This window comes from Mandrillus leucophaeus, unplaced genomic scaffold (genome assembly GCF_000951045.1).
Source record: "Mandrillus leucophaeus isolate KB7577 unplaced genomic scaffold, Mleu.le_1.0 Scaffold362, whole genome shotgun sequence".
Taxonomy (NCBI): domain Eukaryota; kingdom Metazoa; phylum Chordata; class Mammalia; order Primates; family Cercopithecidae; genus Mandrillus; species Mandrillus leucophaeus.
The window spans coordinates 1,437,585-1,453,693 of record NW_012103832.1 but is presented as its reverse complement, the minus strand read 5'-3'; the positions used below and the strand labels follow the sequence as shown (position 1 = coordinate 1,453,693).

At 36.9% G+C, this 16,109-nt stretch overlaps 1 protein-coding gene across 1 annotated transcript in view; it reads right to left on the bottom strand.

The window, feature by feature from the left end:
- Positions 1-16,109, bottom strand: part of MDGA2 (MAM domain containing glycosylphosphatidylinositol anchor 2) — a 916,950-nt gene that overhangs the window by 338,614 nt on the left and 562,227 nt on the right. The window contains exon 4 of the mRNA XM_011989775.1: positions 4,867-5,063. Within this exon, the coding sequence (XP_011845165.1) occupies positions 4,867-5,063 (197 nt within the window). The remainder of the gene's footprint in view (positions 1-4,866; positions 5,064-16,109) is intronic.

Here is a 16,109-nt window from a genome sequence, read left to right as displayed (position 1 = left end):
CATCAGAGGAGGAGCCTTGCCTAGTACCTCTGTATTTCTGGCAAAGGTATGCCCATATCTTGAATATAGTAGATCTTAGTTATTTTAACTGAATCTTATTTACGTCATGAAGCCACAAAGGCCAATGGTTATCAACCTAAGGAGATACATTTAAAAATTAAAATATTATTGAAGTGCCCCAATATGAACAATGCTAACATAAAAGTTTTTTTCATTATAAAGTACACATGGCAGTATGGGAAACAGTAGTTCAAGAAATCAATAACATCTAAGACGTATATATGTATATGTTTGTGTAAAGTTATATATACATATATATACACACACGTATGTTTTGTCTCTCCCTACATATATATATGTATACATATATATACCTATATATATAGAGAGAGAGAGACATAAAAACATTAGCACAATAAGCAAAAGAAAAAGTAAACAGAGAAAGAGTAACCCAATATGGAGGTATAAAGAAGGAAGGAATGAGACGTTGTATCAGCTTTTCAGAGACAGCTTCCCTGAGATGATGAGTCTTCAGTGTTAAGAAGGCCTCTGCCATATTATCTACCTAAAGAATACCTAGAAATAAATTTAACCAAGGAGGGGAAAGATTGATACAATGCAAACCATCAAACATTGATAAGAAAAATTGAAGAGGATACAATTAAATTGGAAGATATCATAGGTTAACGGATTGGAAGAATTAACATTGTTAAAATGTCTGCACTATCCAAAGTGATCCACAGATTCAATCCAATCCTGTTAAAATACCAATGAAATTCTTCACAGATATAAGAAAACACAATCCAATATGTGTATGAAACCACAAAAAATCCCAAACAGCCAAAGCAATTTTGAGCAAAAACAACAAAGTTGGCATCATACTATCTGACTTCAAAATATTCTACAATACTATAGTATCCAAAACAGCATAGTACTGACATAAAAATAGACATATAGGCCAATGGAATGGAATAGACAGCACATAACCAAATCAACACACTTACAGCCAATGAATTTTCAACAAAAGTGCCAAAATCTCACATTAGGGAAAGGAAAATGTGTCTTCAGTAGATAGTGCTGGGAAGCTTGAATATTCACATGCAGAAAGGTAAAGCTACACTTCTATTTCTCCTCATATACAAACAACAACTCAAAATGAATTCAACCCTTAAATGTAAGACCTGAGATAACACAACTACTAGAAGAAAACATAGGGGAAATGCTTCATGACATTGGTCTAGGGACAGGCAACTGAAACAGAAATAGAAAAATAGAATTATATTGAACTAAAAAGCTTGGGCATATGAATGGAAAGAATCAACACAGTGAAGAAACAACCTACAGAAAGGGAGAAAATATTTGCAGACTATGCATTCAAATTGATAAGAGGTTAATATCTAGAAAATACACAGAACTTAATAGCAAAAAAAAAAAATCTTATTTTAAAATGGGCAAAAGATGTAAATAGACATTGCTCAAAAGAATATATACAAATGACCAACAGTTATGTGAAAAAATGCTCAAAATCACTAATTACTAAGGACATGCAAAACAAAACCACAGTGAGCTATCACCCCCCTCCCATTCGAATGGCTATTATCAAAAAGACAAAAAATAACAAATTCTGGTGTGGATGCAGAGAAAGAGGAACACTTATACACTGTTGGCGGGAATGCAAATTAGTACAGCCATTATGGAAAACAGTATAGGGGTTCCTCAAAAAATTAAAAATAGAGCTATAATATGATCCAGCAATCCTACTGTTGGATAAATCCAAAAGAAATTAAAACAGTATGTTGAGGAGATACTTGCACTTCCATATTTATTACAGGACCATTCACAATAGACAAAATAGGTAATAAACCTAAGTGTTCATCAACAGATGAATGGATAAAGAAAATGTGGAATATGTACATAATGGAATACTATTCAGCTATGAAATAACGAACACAGCTATAAAATAATGAATGTTTATTTTACCTCATATAATGTCCTCCAGATCCATCCACATTGCTGCAAATGATGGGTCTGTCCCAGAGCCAGCAACATGGATGGATCTGAAGGACATTATGTTAAGTAAAATAATCAAGGTACAGAAAGACAAATACTATATTATCTACTCATGTGTGGAATCTAAAGAAGTTGACCTCATAGAATTAGAGAGCACAATAATCGTTAGCAGTGGCTAGAGAAAGGGAGGTAGAAGGGAGAATAGAAAGAGATCGGTCAATAGGTGCAAAGTTACACTTTGGAGGAACAGATTCTAGTGTTCCATTGCAGAATAAGTTGACCATTTAACAATATTGTACTGTATATTTCAATACAGCTAGAAGAGAATATTTTGATCATTATCATCAAATGTATATACATCATTATACATCAAATGTATCAGGTAATGGATATGCTAAATAACCTGATTTGATTATGATACAGTGTGCAGACATGTATCAAAACATCACACCATACCAGATACATATGGACAGTTATAATGTATCAATTTTTTAAAAGTTTGACTGTGCTTGTTTAGTAAATTTAAAATAAATCCTTAAATATTTTGATAGTATGAAAGATTTTCCAAAATCTGGACAAGGCCCATGTGTTCAATTCCAAGTGATTGGACCCATTTGCAGGTTAGAAATAGCCATATAGCTAGGCATGGTGGCTCACACCTGTAATCCCAGCACATTGCAAGGCCAAGGCGGGTGGATTGCTTGAGGTCAGGAGTTTGAGATCAGCCTAGCCAACATGGTAAAGCCCATTTCTACTAAATTTACAAACATTAGCCTAGTGTGGTGGTGGACACCTTTAATCCCAGCTACTCAGGAGGCTGAGGCATGAGAAACGCTTAAACCCGGAGGCAGAGATTGCAGTAAGCAGAGATCATGTCACTGCACTCCAGCCCAGGTGACAGAGCGAGGCTCCATCTCAAAAACAAGCAAACAAAAAGAAATAACCATATAGTGAAAAGATGTTTAGAATTACCTTATTTTCTATAAATGTTACCATGTTTGAAAAGATTCTAGAGGAAAAGATGTTTTCTAAATCTTAATAATGTGCATATTTTAAAAATAAATTGACAATAGAAAAATAAAATACGTAATAGACGATCATTTATCTGGATAATATTTTAAACCAAAAAATCATTTTAGTAACAATTGAAGAATGAATTAAAGCATTACAGAAAGTATGGGGGAAAATTCAGTCCTACCCGTTGGCAGAGAACACTTAGTGTCACAGTGGCCTAAATCAAGAGACAATCAGATTAGAACAGGCCTCGGTACTATGTTATGGTGAACTGACTAGCAATGCCATGTGAGATGCTGATTTTCAGAGATTTATATTTTGGCAAGTTAAAACTGTTTTATACCTTTTAAAAAATAAAGAATACATATTTTTATTTACAATCTATTTGCAAAACAGGAATATATATGACATGTGCAGATGTTATATAATCACTGCATTATTCCACAGTTAATGTCTAAATATTGGCAATTATATTAATCTGAAAGAGGTCAGGCCTTAGTTTATCATATAAGGAAATACATTCAATGGTGAAAAATGGGATGCTGGGATATTTACAAAGTCAAAGTAACCTTATGTTATTAGAGTTTAGATATGAAAGCTGTATTAATCTTTAAAACTGTGGAGTAAAATATTTATAATAATTAAAGATTAATTATACATTTTCCTAGTTAGGGATATATAGATATCTCAAATGTATGTACAATGTGTCAAATTCCTGCCTATCTTGTGATCTATATAATATCCTTTTTTTTTTTTTTTTTTTTTGACAGACTCTCACTTGGTTGCCAGGCTGGAGCACAGTGGTGCGAGATCTCGGCTCACTGCAACCTCTGCCTCCCGGGTTCAGGCGATTTTCCCGCCTCAGCCTCCTGAGTAGCTGGGATTATAGGCACATGCCACCATGCCCAGCTAATTTTTGTATATTTAGTAGAGATGGGGTTTCACCATGTTGTCCAGGATTATCTTTATCTCTTGACCTCGTCTCAGCCTCAGCCTCCCAAAGCGCTGAGATTACAGGCATGAGCCACCACGCCCAGCCAATTTATATAATTTTAAAAATTATTTTTCATTGTCACAATACTTTTGAACTTTCGTCCACATTTTTTTTATTTAAAACTTTTTCCTTGTTAATTTAGGTTTGTGCTTCTTTCTAGTCATCAAAAAACCTTTATAATAACAGCACGCAAATATTCCCACAAATTTCAGTATCTTCCTGAAGACTTATTAATTCCTTACTCTTCGTGTATTACACAATAATATTTCATATTACATTCATTCTATGTAAAATTAATTCAACTTTTATTAAATACAATTGTAATGACTCCTTAAATATTTTCATTTTTAGCACAATTAAAGCTCTATTTCTAAACCAAGTCAAAAGCGAACATGACTAAAGGAAATTAAAGATATATCTCTCCTAAAACTAAAGCCAAATAAATTTCAAACAGGTTTCTTCATGTGTTTAATAGCTATTCACCATTTGCAAATGGGGAAATCAAAATCTCTCCTTTTGAGAAATACTTTCCACAAAACCCAAATCAGCCAGCAAAATGTATAACTATGTATGTTATAGGGAAACATAGGAAAACTTACATATTAAAAAAATATGTTAGGACATATTAAGTTAAAAAATGTTTTCAAGAGTTAACATTTTAAATTTAACCACATAAAAATAAGTTGTCCTTTATATTTAAGTCCTCTAATCTTTAAGGCAAGCACATATTGGTTTTTGAAAGGCCAGAATAGAGAAACTATGTTTTCAAATAGCTATGAATTCATGCTGCCTGAATTAGGAAAGTATCCTAGCAGAGTAGGGTGGAAATACTGTACCTTAGTTCATACCTGGGTAAAGAATGGTTCATAAATCTCAACTCCTTTATCAGATCCTTGCAGCAAGACCTCCTGGCCACGTCTCCAGCTATACCGAACAGGAGGATTGGAATTGGCAACACACCGGAGGAACACTGTTCTCTCATAGTAAAATTGTTCTTTAGCTTCACCTATACTTTGATGAACAGTTACTACTGGATCATCCAAATCTAGAAGAAATAAAAACAACCAAATGGCAATGTTATGAGATAGATGACTTTTAAAGAATTGTGCATATACGACCCAACCAAAAATGCATATTCCTCGTTGACTGTATTACTTATCACTAGGTACTTTTTTTTTCACTCAGCTTATTGAATTCATTTGCAAAGATGTTTCCAATGATAAGAAGTATATTAGTATCTCTATTTGTTGATATAGTACAAATAATCTTGTATATTTCCAACTCTTTGTCAATAGCCACATAAAACAGGGTTCCATGATAGAGATAAAAAATTAAAATTAAAACACTCAAATTCAAGACCTTAGCCAAAACAACGAACCCCAGTGACCAAAAAATTTAATATCAAGCTGCCTGACTTACTCTTTCTCTTTTTTCTTTTTTTAAAACAGGGTCTTGCTCTATCAACCAGGCTAAAGTCCAGTGGCACAACTCAGAGCTTACTGCAGCCTCAACCTCCTGAACCCAAGCAATCCCTCTGCTTCAGTCTCCTGAGTAGCTGAGACTACAGGCATGTGCCACCATGCCCGGCTAATTTTTTTTTTTTTGGTACATACAGGGACTGGCTATGTTTTTGGTACAGAAAGGGACTGGTTGTTCTTAAACTCCTAGCTTCAAGCGATCCTCCACCTCGGTCTCCCAAAGTGCTAGATTACAGGCGTGAACTACTATACTAGACCTCTTTGTCTTAATATACTTCTTTTTCCAATTATTTATAACTGATATATTAAAAATAATAAAAAACTTTATAAATTATTAGACTATGTTTTGTACCAAAATATGATCTTGCACAGGACTAAATGTTATCTCAAATTTTATATTCCAGATTATATTTGTTAATTTGAAGAGTGCTAAAAGGCATTATTAAAAGGCACTCCTATTTCTATTACTGGATATTGGAACCAATTATGTGTCATTTTGCATGTATCATAAAGAAAGACTGTACAGCAGAGGCTCAGCATTTTCTGAAAAAGGTTGATTCATAAATACCTTGGGCTTTGGAGGTCAAATGATTGTTTCCACTACTTATCTCTACCATTTCAGTGTGAAAGCAGTCTAACACAATAGGTAAATTAATAATGAATGTTGCTGAGTTTCAGTGAAGCTTTGTTTATAAATACAGACACTCCTCAACCAGCTTTGGCTACAGGGCCATAATTTGCCAACCTCTGATATGGCATATTCCAGGTTATTTTCTTAAGAGAAAAATAAATTTTAAAGGTGTACTTGCTTTAAAGCAGCAAGTTCTTAGTTCCATGTGCTAGTATAAACTTAGCATATACTTTAAGTATAATACTAAACCTGCTGTGTTCATTACCACCTTCACCCAGCTTTACCCCTTTGAATTATAACCAAGAAAGGTTACTTAACTTTGGAGTCTTCAATTTCCTTGTCAGCAAATCAGAATAATAATGATACCATATTATTTAGGCTGTTGAAGGATTAAATTAGATAGTCCACAAAGCCCTGGACACAGAGTTTTAAGTTGGTGCAAAAGTAATTTCAGTTTTTGTCATTACTTTTAATGAATGCTTAATAAAAGTTAGCTATTACTATTATTAATAATATTATTACTATCATTATTGGAGTCTCATTTAAACTCCTATTGATTCTACGCTGTTTTCTTGTTTTTATTTCACCAATTCATAATACATTCAACTCTTATTATAAATAAGTAAAATGCCACTTGTCCATTGTCCAGACTATCAAACGCTTCTACATGACAAAAACTTTTACAAAGGACTGGAAATAACCTACAGTATTTATGTGGACATAAGAATAGTGAAGTGTGTGAGCATATGCTACCCTGAATATTTAAAAGACATTGGTCCTTAGAAAAGATTCTGTCTGATGTGTTAACATAATAAAAAGCCAACCAAAGTAGTGAAGTAATAGCTACCCTAGAGAATCAAAGTAAAGAACAGAATCTAAAATTTCCCCATTCTTTAAAAGTTTTTTATTTTTTTTTTCAAATGTGATTTGCCTGACAGTCCTACTTTGATTTCTAGTTTTGCAACATTCTGAGGGTTTTTTTTTTTTCTTCCAACATCAGAATATTTTCACAGCTACCTCAAAGGCCTCTAATTTTAGTAGTGTAAATTTACAGAACAACTGCTGCTTTTTCGTAAAGCTTAAAGGAACTTTCCATTTAAATTCACTCTATTAGCTGTGCAGTGATATATGCTGTCAGGTTTTATTAAGTTGGGATATTTAGGGATACCAGCATCATTATCATAAAATGTTTTGAGATTTTAAAAATCTATCAAATATTTATTAATTTGGTGGTTAGCCTTTCATATATATCATATATATAGATTAACTGAATTTAGCCTTAGTGACTTGAAAAAAGATACTCTGATTCAATTGTAAAAAAAATTTTTTTTTTCTTGTTCAAAACATAATTTCTTTAGTCACAGGCTCATTTTTAGAAGTTATGAGCTGTATATTTTGTAAAGATTAAATTCTGAATTCAGAAAGCTCAGGAACAAAACAGAATTGGATGGTAAACAGTGTAACAATGATGACTTCCGAACAGTTAATAGGGTTGTACTTTCTAACACCCATTTATTGATGTATCCCCAGCTGTTTTCTTGTTAGGTGGTAGTGTCAACAGACTCAGTCAGGAATAGACCAAACCTGTTCTTCCCTGGTCTGGATGACTTGTGGCTCATTGGTCTTCAAGATTCTAATTTTGTGACAATGGCTTATTGTACTGGCTAGGTTATCTGTTGAATTCACTCATGCTTAGAAATTTCTAAGTGTTTTTTACATTTCAGATTTAAAAACAACATGCCAGAACAACATTTGTGTAAGACAAGTGAAATGGGAGCACAGCTAAAAATATATAATTTTAAGGGAGATTATATATGTATGTTTGTGTGTGCCTACATCTATGCACATGTGTAGATACACATAATTATATATAATAATATATAATGTAAATAACACATATCACTTAATTTATTTTAATATATATTCTTTATATTACTAAATATATATCGAATATTTGTATTTGAGTTAGGACAGGTTTCTGAGAAAACAGATTCAGAGATGTGTGTGCAGAAATGGTTCTGGTAAGTACCTTATAGATCAACACATGTGAGAGAGTGAAAGAAGTAGGATTGATCAAGGGGAGGGTTGAACTACAAAAGGTCTCAGTAGCCTTGCAGAACTTTCTGAGCTGTGATAGCCCCTCAAAGCTGTCCTGCCCTGAGGCAAAGGTGCTCAGCCTTTATACACCCACCCCCTCCCCTATCAACAGGTCATTCAATTTATGTTACTCCTCACTAGGAGACATAACCTTAGGAGGGCCTGCTCTGTACAGCTTATTTCTAGAGAGGGCAGTTCTAGCTGACAGCAATCATCTGCTAATACTCTCAGCAGTGGGAGGAATGAGTGCTTCAGTCTCGAGGAAGGGATGTGACTGGTGCACTGCAGTATCCAGGCAGATCTACTTGCTAGGTGTGATAAATCTATCTGGGAAAAGCTACTCCAAGACTCTGGTTAGTCTCTTCCTGGGAAAACTTTCAAAAGGAACTATAGTAGGACTATATCCATCATCTCCTTCTACTATTGCCATTCCAGATTCCTCTCACCCTGGGCTAGTACATTTTTTTGGTGTAGGTAGCTTACCTTGTTGCATTACTAGAATTTTGTCAAATTTGAGCCCTTGATCATCATATCCTTCTCAAACCAAGGTTGATGTACTTGTCTGTTTATGACCAAAATTGAACAAGAGAATACCAAGAAATGACTCATTGCATTAACTGGGTATCAAACATATTGCTCCCTGCCTCACTATGTAACAAGAGTCCTACCAACACAGCCTCATATAGGCTGGTCACTCCCACCAGGATAGTAACTCCTCTTATCTGCTGCTTCCTGACACAGAAGCCTAAAGTAGCTGAGCTGATGCCATGGCTTAAAGATTAATGGGACTCTTGCTATGTCACTTAATAGAAGGTTTTTCCCTTTCTGGGAACTGGGACCTCTAAACTGGCAGAGCCCAGAGTTGCAGGAAGGAAAGCATTCCCCCAGTGGGTCATTGGATGTGATGATAGTGAGGTCACTTCTTGGTTCTTGGACCTGTGTATTCTATAAGGAGAAAAAGCAGCATATAATAATGGTCATTGATTTAGAATTTAACTGCATCCTGGAGGGTAGCACCCACCCCTTACTGGATATTTTCTCTGTAAAACTCAATTGCCCTCTCTAAAAGGCCATTCCATCTCTCTATTAAGTTGGCAATTTTAGTTGATGTAGTACGTGATATGACCAGATAATCCATGGCAATGTGCCCACTCCGGAATCCTGATATCCAGGTCAATTTGGATCCTGTGTATCACATCTCTCAAAGTATCTCAGGAGTCCATTTTCCCTAGTGTATGATTATTCAAGTAAATGGATGTAGGTTTTTTGTAGAAAGAACTGAGAGAATAATTACCATATACATTTGCTATGGTGTTTCAGGGTTCTTTCTGGTGATTCAGTTGAAGTCTTCAGTTAACAAGCTCAAAGTCTGAAAACTGCCTCAGGTACAGTAATTGGACAAGGATGGTGGCTTTTTATTAGGCAGCCATATGCAGACTCTTATTCACCCATTTTTAATTTATTTAAATTGTGTAGATTGTGCAATAGTTTGTTGGCTGTCCACTTATTTTCCCCTAGAGATGCTGTGTTCTGTTAACCATCTCCATAGCTCTCTGTGATTCTGGAGTCTTAGATACATTTGAACAAGCCATTCATTAAGATAAGTGCACCTGGCTGGGCACAGTGGATCATGCCTATAATCCCAGCACTTTGGGAGGCCCAGGTTGGGTGGATCATTTGAGGTCAGGGGTTTGAGACAAGCCTGGCCAACGTGGTGAAACCCATATCTACCAAATATACAACAATTAGCCAGGCATGGTGGCAGGCACTTGCAGTTCCAGCTAGTTGGGAGTCTGAGGTGGAGAACTGCTTGAACCCGGGAGGTGGAGGTTGCAGTGGGTCAAGATCGCACCACTGCATTCCAACCAGAGTGAGACTCTGTCTCAAAAACAAAAACAAAAAACAAAAAATAAGTGTGCTTACTTTTCTTGTGACAACTAAGAACTACCTCCTAGCCTCTATTATTTTGAAAATCTGTCATCCCCACTGTTATGAGAGAGGCCAATTCTATAATAGCATCTACTGCTATCAACATTTGCCTACAGAGAACAGTCCAGTCACCACTGAGCTTCTTAATGATGCTTGTGTCTCAGTCATCAGCACATTCTTACTGCTTTAGTCAGAGGTGTTCTCCAAGCCTTTACAAAGAAAAAGTGAGCTGATGATATTTCTGGAACTTATATGACATATTCACTTTAGCATTCCCACTTCTCTGAGTCATTTGGTCCTTTTTTCACTGTCTGCACAGCTGTTTGGGCATTTATACTTTATTTAGTGGAGACCACTGCTTTCCCCAAGTTTCCAAGAGCCATCCTAGCAGTGTATGACACTATTTCCTGCTGTCTTTGTCTAAGTGTTAAATCTTGTATCATGGTGGAATGTTTCCATATCAATAATCTGTGTCACTATCCTCACTTGATCCTATTTTCCATCCTCAATGTTATTCAGTCTCTTATTCTCCATCCCATCTCATCCAGCAGCCTCAGGATCTAGCTCCATACATAATTCCCTAACTCCAGGCTGGGGTCTACAGCTAATTTAAAGTATAGTATTTTTCCTCTCTTAGAAGCCCAACAATTCCAAAGCCAAGTAATGTTATCTATTGGCCCTATATGGATCTGGTGGCCAGAATGGAGGTGGGGTTATTTCCTAAGAAGGGTGTGAGTTATCTCCAAGGGAAGAAGTTTCTGTGTCATCTTCAAGTAAGATGGAAATGACTGCCTCTAATTGGAAGGAATAGGCAAGTTCCGTAGGTCCAGATGGTTTAGGAAAATTTGAGGCTTCAAGGTTATAGAATCTATAAACCCAGTTGTAACCACCCCCCGTAAGATTCCCCTTGTTCCCAACCAGGATTCAGACTCTGGCATAGCTGAGGATGCAGGCCTCTCGAAATTCTGTTATACTTTTAAATAAGCCCTAAACCTTTTTATCTGCTGGTATGACCTTTGACTGCAGAAGATAAGAATCTCTTTGTATTTTTCCAAAGAGGTCTTATGCTCACATACCATGGTCAAGTGGTGATTAATTACACTTAGCCTTTCATTTTTTTTCCTCCACTGCATAACAGGAATCCAGCAGAACCTAATTCATTGCATTGTCCTTATAATTATTACTTTCCTCTGAATTCCTCAGAAGCCTGAAATATTGAACTCACAAGGCATTACCTTTCATCAGTACCTATCCTTATCACAGGTGAAGATTTTAACAACTTCCCACTATAGCAATCAAGAGTGGTTGGCCAGGCGTGGTGGCTCATGCCTGTAATTCCAGCACTTTGGAAGGCCAAGGCAGGCAGATCATCTGAGATAGGGAATTAAAAGACCAGCCTGGGCAACATGGTGAATTAGTCTCTTCTAAAAATATAAAAATTAGCTGGACATGGTGGCACACGCCTGTAATCCCAGCTATTCAGAAGACCGAGGCACAAGAATCACTTGAACCCGGGAGGTAGAGGTTGTAGTGAGCCGAGATCATGCCACTTTACTCCAGCCTGGGTGACAGAGCAAGACTCTGTCTCAAAAAAAAAAAAAAAAAAGAGCTATCAGTGGCTACCCTCCAACAGCAACAGGGCCCTCACTACAGCGAGCTAGTTGGCTGGTGAGTGATCCATCTCTAAAGTTCCATTTTAAAGTTATCTTCCTCAGATCACCTAGAATGGGTTCTTTGGAAATCTTATTCTTTGATGAAGACATGCATTTTGGAAGATGTTGGAGAGTGACCTCAGAATCAACTCATGTGGTAGTGTTTTAAAAAAAGGATTAGGCAGTGGAATGAGTTCAACTGTGATGCATTACTTCCAAATAGGTCAGATGGAGCTGTTGAGTTGAGAAGGCCTTTCAGAGTCACCCTGCAGAGTTTTCCTACAAAGGATATTGATGCTTCACTGCATTAGCACTTCCCATAGTGAAGTGGCTTTTGCCAGCTGAGGACAATTCCATTGGAAGGACTGACTTCAGAGCCAACATCTTCCAATGCTTCCAGGAAGAAAAAGCACCTGCTACACACTTTTATCATAAGAACTTGAAGTTACTATTCATAATTTTCTCTAGCTTTTGAATGTAGTTCAGAGAGCATAAAATGTCTCCATATTTATTCAACAGTCAATTTTCATACTCTATGACCCTGACAACATTACATAACCACACTGAACTATTTTCTGTTATTGTTATTTTATTTGTATTTATCTATTCTCTTTAAAATAAATTTAATTTTATAGGCTAAATGTGTTAAATTCAAATATATAAATATTAAATAATGACAAAATGTAATTTTAAGAGCATATGATTTTCATTATTAAACTGGGGCCAAAATTCTTCACATGTATATAGTAATGTACATAATTGAGTATCTTATTTGATATATGAATATTTATTTTAAATATATTTTGATAACATAATATGGTTTCCTATAAAATATATTTCTATGTGTATAGGACTCAACCCTTAGTTATATTTATATTCTTAAAAACCAATATAATGGGCATAAATACTCAATAATAATCTAATAAATTGATATAAAGGAAGATTAATCTGTCATGAATATAGTCAATGTCAGTTTTCAGCAAGGAAACTGATATATATCATAATAATAATCTAAGAAAAATTTGTTTTTTCATTTAAATGCAGTAGCTACCCCTTTATAACTAAACTAATTTTCTTGAAACCTTTTTTGGCTGATTAAATGTGCCAAACACTGGTAGATTAAAGTCAGTTTAAGAAAATTAATGTAATGTATGCTGTTTTCCTTAACTCTAGAAATAACTATCTCCCAATTGTCTCCCAAAAGAATTTGTGGTATGAAAAAATTTGACAAAGGTTTTGATGTAATGGTAAGAGAAATGTTCCAAGACAATCTGAACATTTCCACAGTTTTTCTCTGTATACCTGTAAGAATTATCTTCTTAAGATGGCCGAATAGGAACAGCTCCAGGCTACAGCTCCCGGGGTGAGCGACATAGAAGATGGGTGATTTCTGCATTTCCAATTGAGGTACCAAGTTCATCTCAGTGGGGCGTGTCAGACAGTGGGTGCAGGACAGTGGGTGCAGCCTACCGAGCAAGAGCCAAAGCAGGGCGAGGCGTCGCCTCACCCAGGAAATGCAAGGGGTAAGGGAATTCCCTTTCCTAGCCAAGGGAAACCATGACACACAGCACCTGGAAAATCGGGTCACTCTCACCCTAATACTGCACTTTTCCGAGGGTCTTAGCAAATAGCACACCAAGAGATTATATACTGTGCCTGGCTCAGAGGGTCCTAAGCCCACGGAGCCTCCCTCATTGCCAGCACAGCAGTCTGAGATCAAACTGCAAGGCGCCAGGGAGGCTGGGGGAGGGAGACCCGCCATTGAGGCTTGAGTAGGTAAACAAAGTGGCCAGAAAGATCGAACTGGGTGGAGCCCACTGTAGCTCAAGGAGGCCTGGCTACCTCTGTAGACTCTGCCTCTGGGGACAGGGCATAGCTAAACAAAAGGCAGCAGAAACCTCTGCAGATTTAAATGTCCCTGTCTGAAAGCTTTGAAGAGAGTAGTGGTTCTCCCAGCAAGGAGTTTGAGATCTGAGAATAGACAGACTGCCTCTTCAAGTAGGTCCCTGACCTCCGAGTAGCCTAACTGGGAGGCACCCCCCAGCAGACTGACACCTCACACAGCCAGGTACCCTCCGAGAGGAAGCTTCCAGAGGAACAATCAGGCAGCAACATTTGCTGTTCAGCAATATTCGCTGTTCTGCAGCCTCCGCTGCTGATACCTAGGCAAACAGGGTCTGGAGTGGATCTCCAGCAAACTCCAACAGACCTGCAGCTGAGAGTCCTGACAGTTAGAAGGAAAACTAACAAACAGAAAGGACATCCACACCAAAACCCCATCTGTACGTCACCATCACCAAAGACCAAAGGTAGATAAAACCACAAAGATGGGGAAAAAACAGAGCAGAAAAGTTGAAAATTCTAACAATCAGAGTGCCTCTCCCCCTGCAAAGGAACGCAGTTGCTCACCAGCAATGGAATAAAGCTGGATGGAGAATGACTTTGACAAGAGAGAAGAAGGCTTCAGATGATCAACTTTCTCTGAGTTAAAGGAGGAAGTTTGAACTCATCACAAAGAAGCCAAAAACCTTGAAAAAAGATTAGACGAATGGCTACCTAGAATAACCAATGTAGAGAAATCCTTAAATGACCTGATGGAGTTGAAAACCATGGTATGAGAACTACGTGATTAATGAACAAGTTTCAGTGACTGATTTGATCAACTGGAAGAAAGGGTATCAGTGATTGAAGATCAAATGAATGAAATGAAGCGAGAAGAGAAGTTTAGAGAAAAAAGAGCAAAAATAAATGAACAAAGCCTCCAAGAAATATGGGACTATGTGAAAAGACCAAATCTACGTCTGATTGGTGTACCTGAAAGTGATGGGGATAATGGAACCAAGTTGGAAAACACTCTGCAGGGTATTATCCAGGAGAACTTCCCAACTTAGCAAGGCAGGCCAACATTCAAATTCAAGAAATACAAACCACGCCACAAAGATAATCCTCGAGAAGAGCAACTCCAAGACACATAATCGTCAGATTCAAGAAGTTGAAATTAAGGAAAAAATGTTAAGGTCAGCCAGAGAGAAACGTCGAGTTACCCACAAAGGGAAGCCCATCAGACTAACAGTGGATCTCTCAGCAGAAACTCTACAAGGCCAGAAGAGTGTGGCAGCCAATATTCAACATTCTTAAAGAAAAGAATTTTCAACCCAGAATTTCATATCCAGCCAAAGTAAGTTTCATAAGTGAAGGAGAAATAGAATCATTTACAGACAAGCAAATGCTGAGAGATTTTGTCACCACCAGGCCTGCCTTACAAGAGCTCCTGAAGGAAGCACTAAACATGGAAAGGAACAACCAGCACCAGCCACTGTAAAAACATGCCAAAATGTAAAGACCATCGATGCTAGGAAGAAACTGCATCTACTAATGAGCAAAATAACCAGCTAACATAATAATGACAGGATCAAATTCACACATAAAAATATTAACCGTAAATGTAAATGGGCTAAATGCTCCAATTAAAAGACACAGACTGGCAAATTTTATAAAGAGTCAAAACTCATTAGTGTGCTGTAGTCAGGAGACCCATCTCATATGCAGAGACACACATAGGCTCAAAATAAAGGGATGGAGGAAGATCTACTAAGAAAATGGAAAACAATAAAAGGCAGGGGTTGCAATCCTACTTTCTGATAAAACAGACTTTAAACCAACAAGGATCAAAAGAGACAAAGAAGGTCATTACATAATGGTAAAGGGATCAATTCAACAAGAAGAGCTAACTATCCTAAATATATATGCGCCCAATGCAGGAGCACCCAGATTCATATAGCAAGTCCTTAGAGACTTACAAAAAGACTTAGACTCCCACATAATAATAATGAGAGGCTTTAACACTCCACTGTTAACATTAGACAGAACGAGACAGAAAGTTAACAAGGATATCTAGGAATTGAACTCAGCTCTGCACCAAGCAGACCTAATAGACATCTACAGAACTCTCCACCACAAATCAACAGAATACTTCTCAGCACCACATCATACTTATTCCAAAACTGCCCACATAGTTGAAAGTAAAGCACTCCTCAGCAAATGTAAAGGAACAGAAATTTTAACAAACTGTCTCTCAGACCACGGTGTAATCAAACTAGAACCAAGGATTCAGAAACTCACTCAAAACCACTCAACTACATGGAAACTGAAAAACCTGCTCCTGAATGACTACTGGGTACATAACAAAATGAAAGCAGAAATAAAGATGCTCTTTGAAACCAATGAGAACAAAGATACAACATACCAGAATCTCTGGGACACATTTAAAGCAGTGTGTAGAGGGAAATTTATAGCACTAAATG